This window comes from Rissa tridactyla, chromosome 1 (assembly GCF_028500815.1).
Source record: "Rissa tridactyla isolate bRisTri1 chromosome 1, bRisTri1.patW.cur.20221130, whole genome shotgun sequence".
Taxonomy (NCBI): domain Eukaryota; kingdom Metazoa; phylum Chordata; class Aves; order Charadriiformes; family Laridae; genus Rissa; species Rissa tridactyla.
In genome coordinates this window covers 23,641,519-23,666,501 of record NC_071466.1, presented here as the reverse complement: position 1 = coordinate 23,666,501, position 24,983 = coordinate 23,641,519, and the positions used below count along the sequence as shown (strand labels likewise).

At 40.9% G+C, this 24,983-nt stretch overlaps 1 protein-coding gene across 2 annotated transcripts in view; it reads left to right on the top strand.

The window, feature by feature from the left end:
- The first annotated feature begins 939 nt into the window (after window positions 1-939).
- The window catches only part of SACS (sacsin molecular chaperone), a 66,038-nt gene continuing 41,994 nt past the window's right edge, over window positions 940-24,983 (top strand). The window contains exons 1-3 of one of the 2 annotated variants that reach the window (XM_054202573.1): window positions 940-1,135; window positions 15,717-15,776; window positions 20,912-21,467. In XM_054202573.1, the coding sequence (XP_054058548.1) occupies window positions 21,445-21,467 (23 nt within the window). In that variant the 5' untranslated portion in view covers window positions 940-1,135; window positions 15,717-15,776; window positions 20,912-21,444. The remainder of the gene's footprint in view (window positions 1,136-15,716; window positions 15,777-20,911; window positions 21,468-24,983) is intronic. The other variant, XM_054202563.1, reaches the window with a different exon arrangement.

Sequence of the window (24,983 nt, the reverse complement as noted above, 5' to 3'; positions counted from 1 at the left end):
GGACTGGCAAGATTAGAAGAGCTCTCAAAAGAAAGTTTTCTTGGTTTTCCTTGGAGGACAACCTGACAGGTTAACATGGGTGACTAAGGTGAGAGATCTTAGATCTAAAAATCTTAGAAATGCCTTAAACAGTTCAGTCTGATCTTTGTTTCTGTTCAAGGTTGTACCTGAGATCCCCAATGCTTCTGAGCTCTGCTTCGTGCCACGCTGATCTCATGAATAGGAGTACGAGTGCGAAGTACATAAGGAGCTAAGTTTTAAAATGAGCAAGTGCTAACAGCTACCTGTGCCAACTTGGAAAAGAGACACCAAACTCAGGATGCTATTGGTAGCACACAGACTTCTGAGTCTTGATGTAATCAGCACCAATAAAATTAATCCAAGGCAGTCCTAAAGAATGCGAGCATTGCACACTGTTGGTAAAGGAGAGAAGCAGAACAGTAAGGGTTTTTACTAAAGCTGCTACACAGACAGAAGTTTTCAGAGGGGACTTCTTCAAAATGTGAATATTTTAAATGTAAACATTCTTTGACACAGATGGATAGTTCAAGCATGAAATAAATAGATAGAAAACCTGCTACTTCTATTGTATAAGCTGAAAGAAATGCAAAAAGTGAAGAAATAATGCAGCATAACACCAGGAAGTAAATTTGAATGAAACAGAACAAACCACAAAACTAGATCTGTTACGGGAGACATTTACTTCAAACACAAGTTATGCCAGGAATAGCATATCTTCAAAATGTGTTATCCGTCTCGGTATCCTTCTCTATCTAACAGCTACCCTGTGCCTGCAGTTTGTATGGTGCTTCTGAAACCTGAGGTTAGTCAGGACCATATCTCTTTAAAAAAAAACCAACCACAGACAAAGAAGGAAAAACCCAGGCTGGGAAGGGGGAGCCAAAGCCTCTGCTGCATTGGGCTGTTTGGATACATCGCTGCTGCAGCAGTGGTCACGCATCCCTCCGCAGCCTGCTGATTTTGCAAAAGAGGGGGGGGAAAAAGCATCGTTCTGTGGGCCAGATGCTGTCAACCACAAGGAACCAATGGAAGAACTGGCACAATGAGCAGACAAGCATGTGGAAGCAGTTTATGGAGAAACAGTTAAATACCGAGCTTTGTCCCGGCCGATGCTGTAAGTATGAGCTCAATAAGCAGATCCCGTGGTCACTGCAGTTGTTTGTGGGAGATGTTTTATGGGTGTCCCGATGCTTTTAACACTCACAGGTGGAGAGAGCATCGACTGTGTCACGTTTAATAGTGCATTTAGGCAAATAGCTGTATTGTCTGTGTCTCTACAGGATTTTTGGGTGACTCACGAGCTGCAGGGCGCTGTCAGGGTGGGTGAAGCGTAGGACTTTTACACATGAGCTTGTTCTCCCCTCCTGGTGGCTTGTCTGGGCTCCACTCCGGAGACGTGCTCGCAGATTGCTGCAGTACCACCCTCCCTGTGCAAAGGCCTCTCGCTCAGTGTCAGCGCTGCCTTCAAGCACTGGGATACACAATACATATTTTCACGCTACAATGGCTGACTTGATTTAAAAAAAAAATCCTAGAATTATTTGTTACACAAGCTTACTTCATGCCAAATGCTCTATTCTTAATTTTTTCTTATGGATGCAATTGCATAAACTTATGAAATTCCAATAGCTTTGTGTGTTGCCATTGGGAGACTGGTTCTTAACACAGCTCTCCCAAAGAGAGTGCCAAGTATGATTTATTACTCAAAGGAATGAATATTTTCCTGTCTTTGGTCTGTTTCTAGCTGAAGTAGCTGTATGTATTTTTAAATGTAAACATTTGTTCATAGGGAAATACAGTGTCTTGTTCTTCGTCGAATGATTTGATGCTTTTTATTCTGCATATGTCCTAATGATCTAGTACAGCTTTAAAACCAAGTAAAAAAGCAGACCTAAAGCAAGTTCACAGCACTGTGTTTCTCAGTAAATTTTTTTTGGTAATCAGGCAATGTTTTTTATTGTAGCTAAACTATGTGTGTCAGCAGAGTAAAAAAGTAAGTAATGAGTATTTCCCTTTTTATTTTATGAGAATATTAATTTTGCTTTCATCTAAGCATAAGACTGTGGTGATTCGCTCTAAAACAAAGAATATCCCCTATTCGATGGCCTCTGTGGTTGTACCTTGGTACTTACCCAGCCGCTGCAGAAACCCCTGGGAGACCTCTCTCCAGCAGCAGGGGAGGTACCAGCGGGGCAGCTGTGATGAGCAGCCTGCGCCAGCGTGCTAAGGAGGGTGAGTAGGTGATGCCAGGAGAAGCCTTCTTTTGTGCACCTCTTTTGGGACTTGGCAGAACTGCAGCTCCTGATGGTGATGTAGCTGCAGGTCACTCCACACTTATGGCCCTATCATGCTGGTCACCTCCGTGGGAACATAAGGCAGAGCCTCCCTTACACTGAGAAACCCACAGGGAAGTTTTCCCATCGTTGCTCTTGGAGTTGCCTTCACCTCGTATTCTCAGAGGTATTACAGCTCCATCAGCTGTTTATTTGCAAACTAGTTTCTTATTGCTTGCTACCAGAAACTGAATTAAAAGAGGCCCAATTTAGCCCTTAATGAGCTTATAACAAAATACCGTTACCCAGGGAGTGCTCCAGCAAGGAATGTGAATGCAGAGGCTGTGGTATTGTTAGTGTTCATTCTTGCCCCTTCCTCTCCCCCGTCAGGATTGTCACCCTCCCAACACCAAGCAGCATCTCTGGTTGGGAACAGCATTTCCAAAGAGAGTGATCATTTGCATTGTCATGTGAGCGTTGTAAGAATACAAAAAGGGTACAAAACCCCAATGCCACATAGAGAATTTCTGTTCCCATACTGGAAATGTGCAGGACCATGATATAATTTAATTAGATAAAATTGTTTCATAGGCTGCCTACTGTCGTGTGAAGACAGTGGGAAAAGTTCAGCTCATGTGTACTTCCATTGTTTTCAGCAGAATTACACCGGGGTGAATTTGGCATTTTTTGGGCCAACTGGAAAACCTTTTCCTTCCCTGTCCCTCTTTCTTAATTGTTTGCCTGTTTCTCAGACGTGAGTTTTTAATGGCCTCCAGGGCAACAGGCCCAGATTCATAAAAAAGATAATATGGAGGAAGTAAGATGCCCAAGTTAGGACCATGCTTGCCTGAGGCTCCCTGTAAACTCAATGAAAACACAGGGGCACTTCCAGGAAAACTGATAAAATTAGCCAGTGATCGTTGCGCTTCACAATGTTCGGGGGACAAGTTGGACCCTACGCTCAAAAGCACGGTTTCTAAAATACTGGATCAGTTTTTATGTTAAAATATACAAAACTGTAGGTTTTTATAATCCAAAAGAGCATTTTCTTGAAGAGTTTAAATGGTGTCTAGCTGCCCGGTTTGTACGAACCCTTGGATTAATGCACAGAATTGAAAAAGTACATGCGAGATTTTGAAGCATATGATCTTTTGGAAGATTTAATCTTTTTAGAAATAAGTGTTAATTAGTTCAGCAATATTTTTTGCTATACACACAATTATTCAGCAATTATTTCTGCCTCAGCTAAGAAATATAACAAGTTGCACATTAATCTGGTGCAGTAGATTTTCTCTGTAGACCATATTCAGATTTTTCTTAGAAGCGTGTATTTAACGGATATATTTGCATTTTAACAGTCTTGAACTAAATCTTTAAATGGGATGGTCTAGTTTATTAGCATTTTTCTCCTCCTTTTTGACCAGCTCAATAGAAGATAGTCATTGCTTGGAATTCTTAGCAAGTATGCTGTTGGTTGTGATGGAGGTACACCAGAGCTGTGTGAGGAAGGAAGGTTTCACACTGCCAGTGAAGACCTACATATGTTTACGCACGAAGAAATGAGCAGCCATGAATGTCAGACTAGAAATAAATGAGGCTTAGTTGTCTTCCCTAAACTTACCTGTAGAAATTTTCTCAACCCAGGTGAAAACAAAATTAAAGGCTACATTTCTGGTAGGCGATGATTACATTTAGGCCACTATGGGGCAGGTGTTTTGAGCTCCTCTGGTGACCTCTCAGGAAGGCATGAATGTGCCCCAGGCTCCTCTCAATGGTAAGGTTTAGCCTCTTTTCTTACAGGAGAGCGATACAGCTGGTTGCATATCCCAATCACCACCTATTTGAGATAAGACAGCTGGTGGAAAATAGTAAAGGTCAGAGATTTAACGCTCTGGTCTCCCATGAAGAAGGAAATAATAATGTTAGTATTTAAATTACCTGTTTTAGTTAAAGCTTCAGTGAAGCAAAAGGAGCAGCTTGTACCTTGTTTTAGGACAGGCTAATTTACCTGTCTGTCTCTTCATTAGTTATATATGGTACACGGTGGAGCTTTGCAGCACTAACAGCAAAATTATTGTCAGGTTTTAACTAATGTAAGCTGAGATCTTGAGCAACATGATAGTAGCTTCAGAGTGGTCTGATGTGCTTTACAACTAGGCACCAGCTGTCGCCGAATCCTGTTCCATAAAATTTGCACTATGAAAGAAATTGCTAATGTCAGGAGATGTCTGGAAACCCATTGGGAGAGAAGGGGAATTGCAGTACTGGGCTCTCAATCCTCGCTTATGCTACCTGTGCCTTCCCCATAAACAGCCCCCTGTAAACCTTCCCCTTCCTTCTCAAATTTCTCCTTCTATATTGTTCTTTTTCTCTTCCCCAGGCCAATTCCTATGTGAATTATCACTTCTGATCAACTCTCATGAGGTCTTTTAGTAACAGCGGTGTTCCTGGCTTGCCCCCAATCCACCAGCAGCATCTCACATTTCTCCTACTACCCAAATGTGAGTTTGGAGGCCCTGGCTGTATCTGTGCTGCTAAATACGAGAGCTAGGGAAGAAAAACCTGCTTAGGTCCTTAGCACTCCCCTTTGTGCTCAGAGGTGCAGCCCAGCTCCTGCCTGCATGGACCAGGACAAGCATGTGCTGAGCCAGGTTCTCTGTCTAGAGCAGTCCACAGACAGGGGATGGAGCGGGCTGTGCACTGGAGGGCAATTTTTTTTTGCACTGTAGAGTGATGTGGAGTCTCTTTCCAGGCACTAACAAGTAATTTTCACCTCATTACCTTCATGATCATGTTGGACTGGCATTGGAAACGCTTCCCTGGCTCTTGGCATAGGCTGGTGTTACCCCAGCGGTCCTGTGCCGTGCAGTAGCTCAGCCTAACGGTGTTGATCCACCAAGGCAAATTAGATTTAAGAGCTGAATAACTTAAAGTGCTTTCTGGTTTGCTTTCGTTACTTGTGTCAATGCTAAACACATCTCTCTAAATCATACCGGTTGTTTGATGTTTATACAATGTATGTATATGTACACGGGGACTTCCCCCAAACAGCAGTAGTTGGGTGGACAGATCATCACTTTTGGACATATACAGTTATAGACAATAAATAATTTGTTTACGTATGTTAGAGAGCACTCCCTTACTGCAGAAAAATGGATCATTGGACCTGAAAGAGCTTTTTCATCTCTTTTGTGATGCCACAAAACCAGATTTATTTCAGTTTCTCATTAGCTGTGACAAGGATGATGTCAAACAAGTTGTGCATGCCCTGTCTTATAAATAATAAATGAGAAGGACCATGTCTTCTCTTTCTCTAATGGATCAGTGTTATAGCTGGATAGAAAGAAGCTTGCTTTATGGAACGTAATGGAGTAACAACATTGCTCAGACTCAGTTGAGTGTATTGATCCCAGGGGCTCCTGCTTGCCCCTTCATCTTGATCTCTGGCATCTCTCTCATCACGTTGTAAAATATTACTTGGATTAAGAGAAATAACAATAAGCTCTTAAGGTTTTAGAAAAAAACAACCTAGAAATGACAGCACAAAGTGCATGTTCTTTTTGGCCAACGTAAACTTTATAATATAAAAATCTTCCAAATACTTTTTCAGGGGAGCTTTATTTATTAATTATTAATTTATGAAACTCCAATCTGAAATGTGCTTCTCATTTTTTTCTTTCTATTGCAGTGCTTGCAGAGAGAGCTTTGTTGTTGTAAGCTTCTCATTAATCATAATTTTCACTAATAAGGTGCTGTTTAATCAAGTAGTTCAAAACACTCTGCAAACACTCATGATTGCAAGTTTATGATACCCCTGTTGCTTAAGATAGCTGTTCGTGGATAATGATATTTCTGTTTTGTATGCTGAAACATCCATATTCAGCCCCTTGGTCATTTGCTTTCAGCGTTAAGCTGCCTTTTTAACCTTTCTAATTAGGAAAAAAAAAAGAGCACTGAAACACCTGTTTAGAAAGTAATATCTAGAATTAGATATGTTGTGAAGCAATAGAAGAAAAGGAAGAGATGTCAAATCATGGACACACCAAATCTTGGCGGTGTTCTTCTACGAATATTTTTCAACAACAGTTGCTGTTGCCAATGACACCTGCTAAACAAACAGGCTGCATTTCAGAGCGTTCACACTGCTTTGCAGCATCAGCAAAGGAGTTAAGTATTCTCAGCTTTTAAAAGATTTTCTCCCCACTGTCTTGGCATGCTATATCAAGCCAAATCTCTGTGTTAATCTTGCTTCTGCAACATTTGGCATTCCTAGATGAAAATTTTCAGCATAGTGTGTCCCAATTTAGAGACAAGCCCTCCTACTTATGAAGAAGAAATTCATATAGATAAATTCCCTGCTTAAAAGCATGCTAGTCATAGACAGAAAATGCCATACCATTTGTCGTCAATTTTGGCTGACAAATGGCATAGAGGTGAAAATACTTCTGGTCATGTCTGTCAAACTCTCTCCATACTTGTATAAGTATGTAGTGATCTTCAGAGCCTCTTCCTGCTGCTTTTATAAGAAACTAGGCTTGGTGGAGCAGAAGAGAAGAAAGAAAATGTATTTATTTTTTATTAATATTAGCAACCGAAAATAAAATTTGGCCTTGCAACAAATACTTCAGAAGTATTTATCTGTTGATCTGAACAACACCTTTTGCCAGGTAAATGAACAGTACTCGTTGGAGCTCGTGTCACTTCCGAGTCTGTTTCTGAAACAGCTCCCTGTACTTTGCAAGAAGATTTGTCTGGCTGCTATATGGAATCGTTCTGGAGAAAGAAGACAGCCTGAAAGATATTCCCCACTTCTTTCTTATGGACCTGCCTCTCTCCTTGACATGAGTTATGGAGGCACGCAGCACCAACTCTGTGGTAGTGACTTTATGCTATAAAAGTACCATTTTTATACAACCTAACTGTCATTATTTCAGACCTTTTGACCTAAAAAGAGCCCTACTGTTCCCTCAAAACTCCTGCAAATCTGCCAAGACCGTAGGGATGTCACATGGGGAACAGAGACCCAGGAGCAGGGGTACACACCGGGCCTGTGGCCCAGATCTAGCCTGGTCCTGACCTTGAGCACACGTGAGTCAGAGGCACCATTTAGACTGGGAACCACATCCTGCTTTTGGGGCAGAGGGCTGTAGTACTGTAGATACAGTCTAAGCGCTGTATGTGTTTCCAAGATGGCAAGAGAGATGGTGTCCAGCTGGTCTAAAGGCTATATACATTTCTGTAAACGTAGGTGGTCTTTTATGGGTAGGATGGGAACTCTTAACCCTTCTGCTCTGCCATATGGCTGCCTCTGGCTTTACCTTGTTGCATAAAGTGAATTTTCTGTCAGTCCTGGATCTTAAATATTACAACATCCTTTTCTGTGCAGTCTTGCTCTGCTGATACTGACCCAGATGCTGTTGTGCAAATGGTTTTCCTGACTAACCACTAGAGTAAGGCTGCCCTGCTCAGTGCTTTGCTCGATTCCTCTCTTTTCCTCATCATGAAGCATGAGCTGCCTATCCTCACTTTCAAAGCCTTTACAGCCCTCGTTCATGCTCTGCTACGGCACCATGAAGCTGACCTCCCTTTTTGACTGGCTAGTAATAACAGTCTGTAATGTTCCCACGTTATTTTTTCAAGTGAACCTCTCAGTATTTTCTCCCACAAAAGTTCAGAGGTTGCTACACGCTGATCCGAATCACATGAGGATGATGAGGAAGCACTGTGCAGCTTGTGTCTGCAACCACATCGCATAACGCGGCCCTACGTCCCTACCAGCTCGTGCTAATGGGAAGTAAGGAAATTGCAGTTGCCTTTATCTCCTCCCTGCCTTTCCTCATTACTGCCCTCTTCCAAGAATATTTTAGAACTCTATTTTAGTAATGAAGTATTAAAAATGGACAATCTTTCAGCTACTTCGGTGTTACGGCAACACCAGGTCCTGCTAATGGGTGCTGCAGGCTCCGTTTCTAGGTTTGTTATTCTGGGGTTGGTACTGGGATGTTTGGACTGTTATTATTAGGGAAATGGGAACTGCTGTGAAGGAAGTTTTCTGAGACACCAGGCAAGTCTCCACACTTCAAGCAAGCCATTTTTTACACAAGTACTGTAATGACTAAATACCAAGTGTTAATCACACATGTCAGTCAAGCCCAAGGTATAAGATGATGATACGAAGATGATCAAGGGAATGGAGCACCTCTCTTATGAGGAAAGGCTGAGAGACCTGGCTCTGTTTAGGCTGGAGAAGAGAAGAGAAGACTGAGAGGGGATCTCATCAATGCTTATAAATATCTAAAGGGCGGGTGTCAAGAGAATGGGTCCAGACTCTTCATTGGTGCCCAGCAACAGGACAAGGGGCAACAGTCACAAACTGGAACACAGAAAGTTCCATCTGAATGTGAGGAAAAACTTCTTTACTTTGAGGGTGGCGGAGCACTGGCACAGGCTGCCCAGAGAGGTGGTGGAGTCTCCATCTCTGGAGACATTCAAAACCCGCCTGGACGAGTTCCTGTGCAACCTGCTCTAGGTGAACCTGCTTTTGCAGGGGGGTTGGATTAGATGATCTCCAAAGGCCCCTTCCAACCCCTGCCATTCTGTGATTATGTGATAAGATACTGTCAATCTGATGCTGCCTGGTTGGCCCTGATGGCCACAATCTTTGATTGCTTAGTCCCTGAGGCTGAATTGGCCAGACTCGAGAGCCATTCAAAGAAGGAAGACGGAATTAACAAAGACTTCTTCTGTTTTCCCCAAGTGCCACTGGGTACTGCTGGTGTTTATATACACTTTTCCATAGGTCAGGACCAGTCTGGTCTGAAGTAATACTTCCTGTTCTCACAGGTCTGGTCTGTTCATTCAAGTAGTTTATGTATTTGCAGATTGGTTGCTGATTACATGATTCCTAATAGTTGCAGATAGTACCTTTATTCTAGATTTGATACTATTATGCAACTATACCAAACAAACAGCTATTACAAAATATTTTTCTTCCTGCCCTAAATGAGGCAGTCCTGTGGTATTTCTGGGTGCAAGGCAAAATGGATGTGTTTCCCTCTTCTGCCTTAAATCGGGCAGTCTTTTGGTATGTCCAGGTGCAAGCAAATAGAGCAAAATCTTCAGCATCAACATTGAAATTCCCTGCTGGCTGACTGAACATCAGAGTGAGCTTCTGTTTTAGGAGACTGCACTAAAAGCAATTTTTGATGTAATGTATCAATTCATTTTTGGTTTAGACCCATACATTTAGCAAATATGAGATGCATGAGTGAGCTTTCGTTAAAATAATGCTTTGTTGACAACAGAAAAGTATTCCCAAACCATAAATACAAGATCATTTAATTCTGTCTAGTTGGAGAAAGTTGTTCTGTTTCTGTTGGAGAAATTAGGAGTGAATACAGTGACCTGGTAACATGCCGCGCAGGCCAGTGAACTCAGCTGCTCTCAGGTAAGAGGGTAGATGTGAATTTCGGAGTTGAGAGCTCGTCCCACCCCTTCTCAGCTGCCATTTCCCAGATATGCAAATTTAGACGCTGTCAGCTTAGATGTCCCAAGTGATTCCCAGGGCTTGGCTGTGCACAGAGGAGCTCCATGGGGTTGGAAGGGATCTCCTGGAAGAGAGCAGTGCTCTGATGTCATAGGCTCCGAGAGTCTTTTTTGGAAGAAAGCTGATCCGTCTCCAAAGCTGACACTTTTCTCTGCTTATATCTCCTTTTGGAGGACTGCCTGAGAACCTCACCACTGTTATGATTCATTTTTCCCCACTCTAGGCTCAATTGACTCTGGGATAATTTAAACCTCTATATTTTTGTGCCTCCAGGATCTTACAGGTTAAATAGGATGACTTCTTTTCCTGTGCTCACTTGTCTAATAGCTTTAGAAAGGATAATCTCACTTTTTCTTTGCTATCTTTTCTTTCATTCTCGTTGGCTAAAAAAGGCCAGTTTCTCTCAGTCTCTGCTGAGAGGACAGGCTGTTGATTTTCTTGGCTGTCCCTGTGGTTTCAAGGCATGTCTTTGGGGAACTCTCATTAGTTTCTTATAACCATCTGTCACAGAGCTGGTTCTGTATCTAACATTATTGTAATAATTTCCATCTTTTCCTGCTAAATTGATAGTTTTCAATGTGGTCAGTGTTTCTAAACTTCAGAAGATGAGATTTATGTCAATCCTTTCTCTGGAAAATAATTTTTCGACAGAAGATATTAGGTTGACTTTGCATATGTTGTTGTCTTTTAACTTATTTTGCATTTCCTTTCACATCTTTAATTAGTCTTTACTTTCTAAACCTTTGCATGCTATTTATGTTGCACAAAGGATCTGTAGTTGCCCAGATCACTTTTTCCCAGTCACGTAGTACTAACCACCATTTGATTTATTAAAAGTATTTCCTACTAAAGCTGCAATTTTGTGTTCCAGAGTTCTTGGACAGAGATAATCTAGTTTCTGCCAACTAGATTGAGTTAGCTTTAACTCCTATCTCAGTTACGGAAATTCAGTTTCTGCATGTTTTTTTTCTACTAGCCATGTCGTCTTGGTCCCCATACTGAACTCTAAAAATAAATGGCAACGCTCCTTGCCTCTGTTACCTTACCTCTGTTATAAGTTATGCATGAGGCATTTATAAATAAAAAGGCCATATCTCAAATTGTGCCCAGAAATCATTTGGAAGCTTTTGCAGAGTAAGAGATGCATCGTTCGATGAAGTGGTACACTGCACACAATCTGCAGTCCAAAACTGCTGTGAAGGTCCCTGACACGATGAATCAGAGCTCAGTTTTGCTAGACGCAGTTATGTCAGCAATACACACTTGTTTCACCTGGAGATCCCTCAAACCAAGGCTGTCTGCATATCTCATACCTCCTGAAGGAGAGAATGACTTGTCAGGATTATGATGTTATCAAGATTATCTCATCACAGGCAATAGTAATTGAGGACAGGATAAGTATTAGAAGGCGACTTGGCTTCTTGAATGCTCCTTTGAGAGCCGCTAATATCTTACCCTCCGTCAAAGTATTGTAATATTCTGTAACTGAAGACTTGAAATTTCCTTGCCAGGTTTTTGTCAGTCAAATGCAGATTTCTGAGTTGTAGGTCTGAGAATTTCAATCTACCTCAAACCTTAAAAAAGGAGATACTGCAAAACACATTCATACAATAAATAAATAAATCCCATTTATGTATATCTGATACAGGTTAGTGTTTTGTGGCTGTCAATCTTGCCTGAATCTAAATATCTGTAAACAAAAGGGGGAACGTCCATATAATAATAAAGACTCATTTAATGAGAGAAAAAAAAAATAATTCAGCACTTGAAACAGCTTTACTTCTCAGGAGTTTCAAATTACTGTTATAAGCAATTCTTTCCAACCTTCATTGCAGTCATAACAATGAAAAAGACCCTGAACTGTCCTTAGAAGACAGAAAGTCCAACTAAGAACACAACTGCTCCGAACAGCAGGCTAACATCCTTCCTTCCTGGCCATCTGTGCTGCAAGAGAAGGGAGCGAGGCCAGCTATCGTATTGATTGCTGAGGTGACAACAGTGTTCAGGGAATGGGAATGCCTAAACCAAACATCAATTCATTTTAGTGATTGAAGACAATTTTTTAAAAGATCTGAACCCATCCGCTCTTAATTTAAATGTTGAAGCAAGATCAGCAGGAAGATTTGAATATAGCTAAACCCTTCACTTGAAGGTAAAATAAAAAAAAATATTTTAAAAACATTGTGTGAAAGGATAACTTTCCATCTGTATGGATTACTTATGAAAATTATTTGGAGTTTGATTTACTTAATAGATAAGAAATCTTCCTAAGTATATTTTTTTCTGCTTTAGACATTTGAACATAGACAAAGACTTAATTATTTATGATCATCTAAAACAAATAACAACACAAGCTGTATTCTGATTCAGTATACTTAAGCCTGAACTGCCTGTTAGTAGTTTACAAGGTAGGAGGCAAAACAGATAAAGAATTCCGATGCTAAGATTAGGTATTCAGAATTTCAAGCATAACTGACTTCATGGTAAAGAAATATTCTTCCTAAGTTCATCTTTAAAATAAGTTCATTTACTGTTTCATCTTAAGTGCATTTCTGCAACGTGCGCTTCAGGTGCACTCTTAGGCTTCCTGTATCTGTTACAACGGTGTTCTGTGTACCGCGCTGTAAAAGGCCTTTACGTAAACATGAAGGATATTTGGCTTTCTTTGTAGTTCAGCCACTAGCACTATTGCAAAACAATTTGTGAGTTTTCCAGGTTACTCATCTAGAGAAGTGCTCAAGGGAGATACTTCTGTAGCTAAAAGAATCATTCTAGCAATCCAAACAAAATCTAATTAAAACAGAAACAAAGAGAAAGAAATCTGTAAAAGTACTCGCTCCCCCCCGCGGACTCATATTTTCAGAACACTTGACCAACTACTTTTCCCTCTAACCCCGTGCCACTTAAAGAGACTTTAACAAAAACTGCTGCTGGCATAACTATTCTGAAATGTTAGTATTTTATGTACAAGGGCTCAGTTCTTACCCAGTCCTTAATCTGGTTTCTCATCAGGGACTCGCGAGACTGACATCCCGCTGTTAGATAATTCATAAACTCTTGTATTGGCAAGTCTGCACAGAGCCATGTGTCGCTGTGGTAGACGCTCCAGCCTCGCTCAGATACTAGAAATTATGCAGCTGCATTTAGCCCAGTGTTCAGGTTGGACTTCGCATACGTTGCTTTAGGGCAAGCAGAGCTTATCAATTAAGCTGGGCATCTCTAAATGGCATCATATTGTGCAGCCAAGTCATAACCCATATTCCTGCTATTTTTTTCCTCAGCTTAATAGCCCCATTGTTCATGTTTTTGACTGCGGAGCTCTTTAGGTTTCTGTATTACGGTTCATAGACAGCCTCGGTTTCCTGTCTCATTGGAAAACCCATCAAATGGTTCAGAACTAACGCTAAGCACAGTTTGTCCTTTTGTGTGGCACCCACTGCATTCAGTTTCAGAGGAGAGGTCTAAATATCCCCAGGTTTCTGGAGAACAGCAGTTCTGGTGAGGTTTTAACCACGTGGCTCTTTCCCTTGGGTTTTTTTTAAGCCTTTTTCTCCAGCTGCTATGGATTGCTAAGAAATCACCGAGCCATTTTCATTGGGTATCTTAAGTTTGCTTCATCAAACTCTGATAAAAGGATCCTTTATACATAATTCAACCACACATTCCCAAATGGTTACTGTAAGATCATTTGAGTACCACAGAATCAAACTGTGAGTTAGTCATATTTATCAAATATTGTCAGTAAATAAGTCATATTTATTAAATCATTTTTAGAGCTTTCATATTGTTGCATGTAGTCATACTTCCTGAGTCACCTTTTCCGTAACTAAAGTATTGCAAATCTTCTGTTAAGCACTTTTACTTGTTGAGAATTGCATTTCCTTTGTTCCTTTGAGAAAGAAACAGATGAAGTTGGCACGGGACCTATTTTTTGGTTTCAGTTAACTTAGCCTTATTCTTGAGAATAAGTATAGTACTTTTTTTTTGGCCCCTGAGACAAATATCGTCTACTCCATGGCTTGGGATAGCAGTGAACTTAGCTGATGTATTCTCGCAGTGTTGAGCTGTGAGGAGATACTGCCTTCATCTTGAGACGCATTGGGGCGTCAGCTCTGCTTATTGCAGCGCTGGATCATTATTGATCCACTGCTTCAGGTTTGGGAGGCAGCAGCTTCTCCATTTGCTCAGGTAACTCTCAACTGTTTTCCAGTACGTGCTATAGATGTATCCATACCAAATCTACTATTTACTGTTATGGGCTAACTTCACTTTCTGCTGCTGGACATCGTCACCTGTCTTTCAGTAATAAAGAAGTTTTAACAATTAGTAAATTTCAGTGACTGTCGGATGACCACCGTGCTGTGACGCAAAGAGCCGGAGAAGGGGTTCCCTCAGCTGTAAGGGAGCTAATGTCACCTTGCTGCAGACAACAGACCTCAACGTTGCTTTGAACTTGCTGTGGACCCTGGTGTATGTTTTGATGAGCACTGTGTCTGTCTCTGCTCTCACCCACACTCTTGCTGGTGCAGCTTTTTTTTCTTTTCAAAGTCTTGTGGTTTGAGTAGGTGTTAAAGCTGCCTAAATGTAAACCAGTTGCAATTAATTCCTAGAACACCTTCATAAACCAATTTTTTCTGCGCTTCCTCAGAAATGTGAGCACTGAGCTAAATTGTTTTGGTTTTGTTCTATGACAAAACTCCCGTCGCTCAAATCTTTGCTGGAGATTTTTATCTTGGGGAGCGCTTCCTCTTTCTGCGGACGGGTCTTGGCACACTCTGGAGGTAGGCAGACATGAATACAGAACTTTCTGTGCCATGATCAGACTGCCTCGCTATACCTGCCTGACTTAATGCATTAGTGATACTGTCCTTTGAAGAGGTAGGGAGCTGGGTCTAACGACTTTGAGAAACAGCCTGAACCACTGCTTTCATGGACTTGCAGATCAGTGCTGTAATGTTGTTTAAACTGCCCACTGACAGCTGGCGCTTTGAACAAGGCCTGCTGCCTGTAAGGGCTTTGGCTTTGCTCTCTCTGGTTTATCCATTTTTGGCATCAAAATGAAGTGAAAGATACTTAAGTAGCTGAAGGGGGCCTACAAGAAAGCTGGGGAGGGGCTGTTTGCAAGGGCATGTAGCGATAGGACGAGGGGCAGTGGTTTTAAACTAGAGCAGGGCAGGTTTAGATTAGACATTAGGAAGAAGTTCTTTACAATGAGGGTGGTGAGACACTGGCACAGGTTGCCCAGAGAGGTGATGGAGGCCCCATCCCTGGAGACGTTCAAGGCCAGGCTTGATGAGGCTCTGAGCAACCTGATCTAGTTGAAGATGTCCCTGCTTACTGCAGGGGGGTTGGACAAGATGACCTTTAAAGGTCCCTTCCAACCCAACACATTCTATGATTCTAATCATTTTGCCTCAGGATTTTTCCTTTGAGCAGATAGAGAAGTCAAAAATAATACATTCAGAGACATTGATGAGGAGGAACTTCTTTACCCTGAGGGTGGCAGAGCACTGGCACAGGCTGCCCAGTGAGGTGGTGGAGTCTCCAACTCTGGAGACATTCAAAACCCGCCTGGACGCGTTCCTGTGTAACCTGCTCTGGGTGACCCTGCTCTGGCAGGGGGGTTGGACTAGATGATCTCCAGAGGTCCCTTCAACCCTATGATTCTATGATTCTATGATTAATATATGAATATATACAGGCATATCTTTGGTATATGATAAGTCAGTTTTAGAGGAGATTGGGGTTACTGTGGCTGAAGCCGTGCTTATGAGTTTCTGCTGGTCCCTGCAGGGATCAGGAAGGATGGATCCTTCCCTTCATCCTTTTGGTGTGTGATACGATTTCTGACTGTGCATTTTGGGGTTTTCTTTTAGCTTTAATTTGAGGCACTGGAGATGATTTACTACAGACAGACTGGAAATGAAGATACAGTGGTACGTTGTATGTCATTACAGTCTCTCAAATACCTGGTTGGGTATCTGGTTCAATGCAGTCAAGGTTAAATACATTCCCAGATTTGTGATTAGCTTGGCAGAGTTTTCTGTGGGTTTTACCCGCCTCAATCCCTACGTGGTATATAGTCATCGACTCAGGTTTAGCTAGGAATTTTCTTTGTTTATCAAACTTTCTGCTATTCTAGGCAGCTGTGGCAATTAAGGAGTTGATGGCCAGTGATTATACCCCTCTATGGGATCTAAGAGGGATAGTTGCAGCTCTTTCTATTGCTGGTGTGGCCTTGGAAGGGGTAGGCATAAACAACAACATTTGGTCCAAAAAAAGCAATGACTACAAAATTTTCCCCATTTTTCATGTGTTAAATATTTTTATCCTTGTACATATATTTATCATGTTTCATCACAAAGGAACAATGCCTACTTGCCAAATGCATCAACACCATCACACTCTAGAAAAAGAAGCACTTTTGTACAGCTACTATCAATCTCTCCTCCATATAAAAACCAACAAGTGCAGCATTTTTATTCATGATAACATTAATAGCATTAATAATTTAGTATTAATACCATCAATAGTAAAAATACTATCAATAGTATTAATAGTATTGAAGTATTGGCATTTTTGAAAGCTTTTAGTTTACTTTTAATTTTAAAGTTGTATGTGATAAAGCATGAAAGCTCATGTAGTGCATAACAATATAAATGCAGAGCCATATACTTCGCTGATGGCACTGATTTATATCTGCTGATGGCCTGGACTAGACATTTCAGTTGAATTTGCTGCACCAGAACTGTCTAGACAATAAACATATGAAAGACATATCTACTTTACTTCCAGCATTTCTAGTTTGCTGGCACATTATTACACTGTATCAGGTCCATATCAAATTTCTGCAGAACAGCTATCTCCGAGAAGCAACTACGTTTGTGTGGTACTTGCAGTTGTGTGATAGACTTGAATTTAATTTAACCTTTGATAGAAATGCATTTTGAACCCAGCTAGTATACTTGTGCACTGACAGGAAGAATTTGTATTTAAGAGGTATTTGTCTCCTCAGATTTTTGACCCCTGGATGATCTTTTTTTCGAGGTTTATCTGCTTTTTCTGGAATGCAGGCTGTATACAGATAGATCTATTTCAGGCTGTCTTTAAGCCTGTATGATTGAAACACTAGAGTCTAAATTTGCTGAACGGTTATATAGAGGTTCATTTCTATACAAGTTTCTGTATCCTGTTCCACATCTACACATAGAGCACTGTGTCATATTGTGCAATAGCAGAGTTCACATTAACAGTGTTAAAAGTTGACGGTGTGGCAGCCTGTCCATTCTGTTCACCCGTCCTTGTTGGATTCATAGCGAGTGTGGTTTAGGCTCATTCAGACCTACTGCTGCTAATTCATGGAGTGGGATTTTAATTGTGAGAATTAAACCTGTCATATGCTCTGCCTCATAAATCCAGGAGAAGGCAGAATTTAAGTGAAACAGTGGAACCATTCTGTATTTATAAGGGTATAGAGGAGATTACAAATGAGCCCTGAGGTGACCCCATACTACTTGAGATCAAAGATTAGGCCTCAGGCATGCTTGGTTTCTAGTTTGTTCTGCCTCTTTTGGCACTCCTTTGTCAGCCTTCAGTTTTGCCAGGTATCCTTGCTTTTTCCCTTTTAAAGGGATGTTTCTCTCATGCTCATGGGTTTAATATAGAAGAATACAATTTTTTAATATGTGCCATAAAGAACATCTCCCTGTATTTGCTGGTGAAACCATTACTGGTAAAACCAATCTGATGTCATGTTAATGAGATGAGTTGTAAATTTTCATTGAATTTACTCTTTACTAAGGAAGCATTTTGGGGAGAGTGAAATGTCCTAAAACAAAAAAGTGCTTTTCCCCCATCCCCTTTACACGTGGACTATTTGTACCTGTGATGCCACAAGAAGCTGTGATTAGCATGAGGCGATTGTGCCACGGTGTATCCTTGAACCTTGAAAACAAGTGCTAAGTACGGGCAAATTTACTGATGAATGCAGCAGATGGACAGGGTACCTTTGGCTGGGCACATCCCACTGCAGCTCTGGGCAGGTCGGCTTGCTCTTGTGCTCTGCTGCTCACTATAGCTCTGCTGCTCAAGGATATATATACCTCCTGTTGTTGTGGTCTTGTTTATTCCCATAGAAGTCAGCATAACCAATAACGGTTCTGTGATCAGATTGTGCTTTTAAACTGTATGAAACACAAATTGAGGATTTGCTACTGCAAATTGAACTTTGGACTGTGGTAATTCTGGTGGTTCTTGCATGCTTTCCATGCTGCTGGAAAATCTAGCAGCAAAACTAGCAGTTTTGATTTAGTTGTTATTCTTGAGGAAATAAACTTTTATAGTATGTGAAATTTAGACTGATCACAATATTAAAAGGATGGATGAGGTGCAAATAGATAGATAGTCAGATAACTACCAATGATTTTCACACCAGAAATTTCTGGAATAGTATTAATATATATGTATCTACCTGACTTCCAGGCAAAATTAGGTATTTGCATAGCTACGCACTAGCACCCATGCCTGTGGCTTCATACCTACAGCTAATCACAGGCACCCACAAAACTGAAGATTGTTTTTACAGATTGACTACTAAACCTCCCCCACCAAAATTCAATTAAACATAGATATAAAATCCTCCAGGAAAAGGTGTTTCCTTTATAAACTAATAAATCCCACAGTAGAAAATTGGCATTGGCAATGGTCGTAACTGTTTTTTTCCCCAGGAGAGATTTATGGTTGTGTCTTTACCAATGAATTCAATGACGGTACGTTCTCAGATATTGCTGCTCAATATCATATGAAGCTATAAGGTAACCTGTATGACCACATCAGGCATTGAAGAAGTGCCAGGGTCAGGAAGTCAGCGTGCCAGGGTCAGTCTGTATCTGGTATCTGAGAGCCAAGTTGGCTCTCTTTCTTACCATGGGAGACAACAGAGAGATGACCGTGTCAAAATCTCTCTAGGATTGTAACGTGATCTGGTAGCAAACTGACAACCCCATTTGGTCGCGTCCATACTGGCAAGACCAAGCTCCTTCGAGGACTATCAGAATGATTTGCCACTGTCGAGATGTCACTTCATGCTGTGATACAGCTTGCTCTTCTGCTAAGCAAACTATTTATTGAATTAATTTTTAGGCCGCTTTTGGGTACTTTGGACCTATCCATTTTCTGGACAAGGTGTCATTGTCGAAAATCCTATAAGATATTCCTATGTTCCTAGGGTGTATAGGTACCAAGAGCAAGTAACATATCAATTCTTTTGAAACAAGGGGCTTTTCAGTGTCCTGGGAGAAACACAGCAATTACTGACTTACTGAGATAATGGATTTAGCTAGAGTCTTGTCAGCAGGCAAGTCATGTACAGTGCTATGTGCGAAATCATGCACAAAATTGCAATGAGTTAAAAAGCTTCCCCACGGCAACATAATAAAGGGCAATCTTTGAAAGGCCAAGCCTAGAAATAGAATGCAGTCCGAGAAAGTGTGTCACTCACTAATTATGGAGAGGCTGTATCTTAAAGTCGTAATTAGCTCTCTATTATAAACCTAGTTTTTCTTTTTAATTCCCCAAGACAATTGAAGCTGCTCAAATAACTTTAAATATTTTTCATGTCTGGTTTTACTAATGATTTTTGAGGGGAAACAGTATAAACTGGCCTGGTCTTCCAACTATGGCCGCACCACGGAGTGCCAGGACCCCCTTGAGCCTGGCTTTCCACTGCAGGCAAGGTGCTTTTCCTTAGTGCTCCCCTCCCAGCTGCAACCCAGTGTGCGGCAAGGCTGCGCTGGTTTTACCCCCTGTGGAATCATTCATAGCTGGGCAAATGAGGCTGGATTGGCATGGCTGTTTGCTTGAGTCTGTATTACTTAAGTATGACTTCAGTGTGGAACTTTTCTTTGGATTACCTGCTAGATATACATTTCAGCATCTGTAGAAAGAAAAATTTATATTGAAGCCATTGAGTAACAAAGTATGCTAAGTTAAATTCTCAATGATGCTTTTCACGGTAAACATGCATTCAGAATTCATCTTCAGTCTATATACTTTGACTTACTAACTGAGTAAGTAAATTCCCAAATATTAAAAAAAGATATTCAAGCCACAAATTCCACCCTGCTTTCTTTCACACCATTTGTATTTCAGTATCATACTTATGCAGTAAACTAATTCACCTTTTGCAATTTAGCCACAGTTGTTTCCCTTTCTGGGTCAGGAAAGAATGTCTCTCTTACTGTTTGAAGAGGGACATCCGCAACTGCACATTATGAAAAGACTTGCCAACACTGTCAGGGGCTCAGAGAAGGATTTATATTTGCACAGAGACAGAACAATAACGGAATGCCACTGTCATCCTCCCGGCTCTCTCAAACATATCGTCCTTGGGTAATAACATGTATATTGAATCAAAGGGTTTCTGCTGCTTGACAGCACACGCCTTGTCTCACTTAAATACTATTGTGGTGCTACAAAAATTCTCTGTGTCAGCTTGAAGGAAAGAGTTCCTGAAGGTATATGCAGCATAGGGTAGTTATTGTCCTATATAGCTGGGAGAGGGGATTAGCTGGGAAGACTTCGAATTCTCCCTATGGAAAGTCATGCAAGCTAGTTAATCTCTTCCCCTAGCTGCAAGCCATTTGAGTAGAAGGGCAAAATCCTTCTCCATAAATGTTCTGCCCAGCCTGATATTTTCTTTGATGGCATAATTTTATGTCAAGGATGTAGTATATATCCTAGAGCCTTTTTTTTAAAGCAGATACTGAAGCAAAGGAAGAAACTGAAAACTTGCCCATTTATTCAGCATACTTACAGCTACATGTGTTAGTTATTTTGCTGATAGAATGATACTGTAGTGGAGGAGAAGCAGGAAACCTCACTGCTCTTTTTCAGTTCTCCATGCGCATGCAAGTACTGTAATGCACAAGGCAGTTTATAATTAGCATCATGACTCACTTAATACTAGTAACTGCAACTATGCCCTCAGAGGAAATGACTTTTCCATACCCTTCGGTTCAACTGTGTTTTTTATTAATGACCCACTCCTTTTCTCTTGTGTCTCTTCTTCCAGAACTCCTGAGCTGATGTTAAGAAGTGGCTTCTAGCAGGTGTGAGGGAGAAGACAAGTCAGAATTTGGCCCTCACAAATACTCTTCCAACTGTGCCTGCTTCCAGAAAAAAGGAAGACAAAGCAGAAACAGCAGCTTCCAGAATTCCTCTCCTTCTCCAGAGGATAAATATAAAACGATTGCACAAGAATATAGCCTGAATTACATTAAAGAAACTAAACAAGACCTCCGTGCTTTCTGAGACCTGTCCTATTAAGTCTGTTCCTGACTGTAAGAGAATGAACTTCTGTGAACGCTTAAGCAAGTGGTTTTAAAAGAAGACTGGAGAAGTAGCAGATGGTGAGGCACACAGACTTCTTTGGTGTTTCAGGGGTGGAGTGAACACTGAGTTGAGCTTCACATGCTTGGGCTTTCTAGTGTCCACTGAAGAGATGATGAGCCACCAAGCACAGAAGATTGAATAACTATTTGCTAATTTATAAATACAATATCTGCTTCATGTACTTATCAGGAAGATATCAAAGAAAAAGAGACAATGGAGATCGAGGATAAGAACAGGTAAAAAAAATAATTAACTCCTGAAAGAATCTTCTGACATGTTCTTGCTCGAACGCCCATGGTCAGTAAGTTAAAGACTGAGTCTGAAATTTGCCTAGCGTTTGTAGAAAATTGCTACTTTTAATGGTGAAATTCATTTGTGAAGTTACAAAATCATACATAGGTGCCAGGTTCTGCTGCATTTACTTGTGAATTGTCTCTGTGAAATTAACGAGAACTGCTTGAAAAAATTCATCACTCCGGTGAGTAATGGATTCATAGTCTGACTTTCAATTTACCTACACAGTCTACATTCACTATAGCATTTTTTGAAAACAAGTTTTCTTCCTGCACTTGCCTAACTTTGAACTCAACATACTGTTTTACTGTGAAGAATGTATAATCTTGCTAACAGCAAGCAAAGCAAGTTCCTTGTGTGAACAATGTCTAAACAAATCTTGTGAGATAAATGTTTATTTGGATGTTAAGTTGTAATTAGAAATGTTCTTATTTGCTATCAGTGGGCCTGCATGAAGACAACGGCCTCCAGCCTCAGCCTTGCAATCTGCAGAATCCCCACTGATGTGCAATGCTCTAACGTGCAGCCCCTGTTTTTTCCTGTGTATTAAGAAGGTGGGCTTTGCATTGTGTTAGAAAGTTGCTGTTAGCAACAGCTCACTTGTTTCAGGCTCTGTTCCACTGGCTTCCTGAGTAACTTTGTGAAAATGCATTAAAGTTATGTATTTTCATTGCAAAGTGACTGTGGGATAGAGAATTTCGGGGGTTGAATCTCTCTCTTTTTCTTCTAGATCAGTTAACTAGGCCCTTTTAATGCACATTTTGTATATCTAGAAATCTCTGAGCTTTAGACATTTGAGGGAATTATCCACACAGCAAGCTCTTCTATAATCCAGTAAGACATGAAGGTCTCTTGTAGACACCTAGTCTGATGGTCAACTTGGTTGGCACCAAAGACTGAAATTGGACCAGAGATGAAACTACAGAACTGCCAGGGACAAGAGCTGGAAAGTATGGATTGTCCTAGATTGAGCTGCAGGGCCAATATTCAAGCTGGAGACTGTGCATTGGACAGAGGTGGGACTGAATAAATGAGGCTTCAGAGTTGGGAGAGGCAAACAGTCTTGACTTGACACAAACTTGACTTTTACATGTGAATGGCTCAACCTGTTCTGCCAAGAGCCCATTTCTTGCAGTGAGAATTATTCATGCTGCCAACAAGTCAGAATTCTGTATTGCAATATTGACATTTTCGATACTATTAAATGATGGGCTTTGTTCCACCAAGATCATAAATGACAAATACCCTGTCACGACAGTTATATAGTGATTTCTGCTCATTTGGTTCCATGCAGTTTATGTTTTTTATGTAAGTCTCAGTTAAATTGAGTTTCCATAGACTATGTAGTGATATTTCAGAATCCCCAGAGGAATTTTTTTTTATTTCACTATCGGTCAATTATAAAAAATTACAGATCTCAAAGATTTTGCTAAAGTATTTTACCTGAGCTTCAACTTTAATATTGACAGCATATCTAGCTCTTTTTAATGGTAGTCAACTGTCGATTTCCAAATCTGTGCACAAAATTAGGGTTTTAGGTGGCTAACTTGAAGCAAATATCTCCATTTTAGCAGATCCTAGTGCCCTTGTGATGTCTCACCAAGTTAGTTTGCTTCTCAAATTTTGGTGTATGCCCTTCCTCCAGCATGTCTTTAGTTCACTGCAAATAGATGCTTTTTGGGGCAGGGCCAAGCTTTTATGCTTTTTGTTGTTCTTGTACAGTGTCTATAATAACAAGACTGTGCTCCCAGCTGGAGCTTTGTGGAGCTTATGCAATATATGCGAAAACAGTCGCTGCAACACCAACTTCCTGTCCATGTTTTGAAGTTTTAGAACCCATTATATGTATTTGGTAGTATTAAATTGGGGTGCAATTTCGTTAACTTCCCATCCTCATTCCTCTTTCTATCAACATGCAGATGCAATAAAAATATATATAAAAAAAAATCTTTTCAGCTGATAAAAACGAACTTCTCCAGAAAGGCTTCCTTGATTATGCTGTAGAGAGGTTTTACTAAAATGTCAGTTTGTGTTAAGCACGTGCTGCCATTAACCTGGTTACTATGCATCTATAAAAATCTCCGGGTACTGAAGTGCTTTAAACTGGTCCATGACGGGAGCGGGGGAGGGAGGGCGTACAGTCACCCTACAGCTTTAGTTACCACAACCCATCAGCTGCCATTCCAGTCTTCGTTGACTGTGAAACCCTGTATTGCTGCAATTTTTTTTTCAGTGTGGCTGCTTCTGTTCAAGACAGGCACGAGCAGGCTAACTGAAGAGAAGTTAACTTAGTTAACTTTGTACTTAAGTCATACCCATATTTCAATACAGATTTTACATAAATTATAATAGACATATTGTACCTAATCAACTCCTTCCATAAGTGTGTATGTGTAAATATGAATACATATGCATAATAAATGCGCATCTAATCTGTTGTACATTTAAAAATCTGCTCTGTAACCTCTATAGGTGTCCTGTTCCCCATCTCACTTTCCTTAAACTCCCTTGACTTCTACATTTCCTGCTTCCTTTGTGTCCAAATATAGAAGTATACCAAGCAGCATACCATATCTCTTCTGTCACACTGACAGAGATGTAAACAACGACAGCATTTTCAAAAAGCACCCTGCCCCCAACTAGTGAAAGTTTTGCCGTCCACTTCACCTGAAGCAGTTAGCATGTCTTTATGTCTTATCCTTGATGAAGCTATAGGCCAGCACACCTGCCATGCTGAAGATATCACAGCTGCCTTGTGCTTTGCATCTCAGCTCCATCAAAATGAGCCAAATTAGCTCAAACAATCCAAACCGTAAGAATTTCTTAAATTGGGTAATACCATCTGAACCAGGGTAAGGGGCAATTATGTAAGAAGCTCCACCAGTAAATCAGAAAGAAGAGTGGAATGCAGTGGGGGTGCAAGAGGCTGGAGGCAGTTGATGTCTTGCCCCATGCTGCCTTATGCAGGACGGGACATGGAAACAAGCACATCCTCTGATTCCCAGTGAACGATTCTGCAACTCTCGTGTATGAACTAGTGTTTGGAGCGGTATTTACTTCCAGCTATTGCAGTTGTGTGACTGGACTTGTCACGTAACCCAGGAATCCCTTTCACTTCTTCTCTGTGTTTTCCCAGAAGAGGATGCCCTGCGTCGTTTCTTCCCCTTTCCTTCCCTTCCTCTCACTAGGCCTTAGATGTGGCTCATGTTTCTTCCTCTGTGCCACCCATCCTTCAGTTGTCGGAAGGATAAATTGTTGCTTGCATTTCTGTACGAAACCCTGTTACGAAGGAGACAGAACCGATACAGAGCTAGTACTACATGAGAGGATATTACTGGGTATCATCCCCTATCCGATGTACAGATACTTGCAGAGGTGCTTGAATTTGTGGCTTTTCATAATTTAAGAAAATTGTATTTCCTTCTTTTTCTCCAAATACATAGGGCTCCATTTGCTGA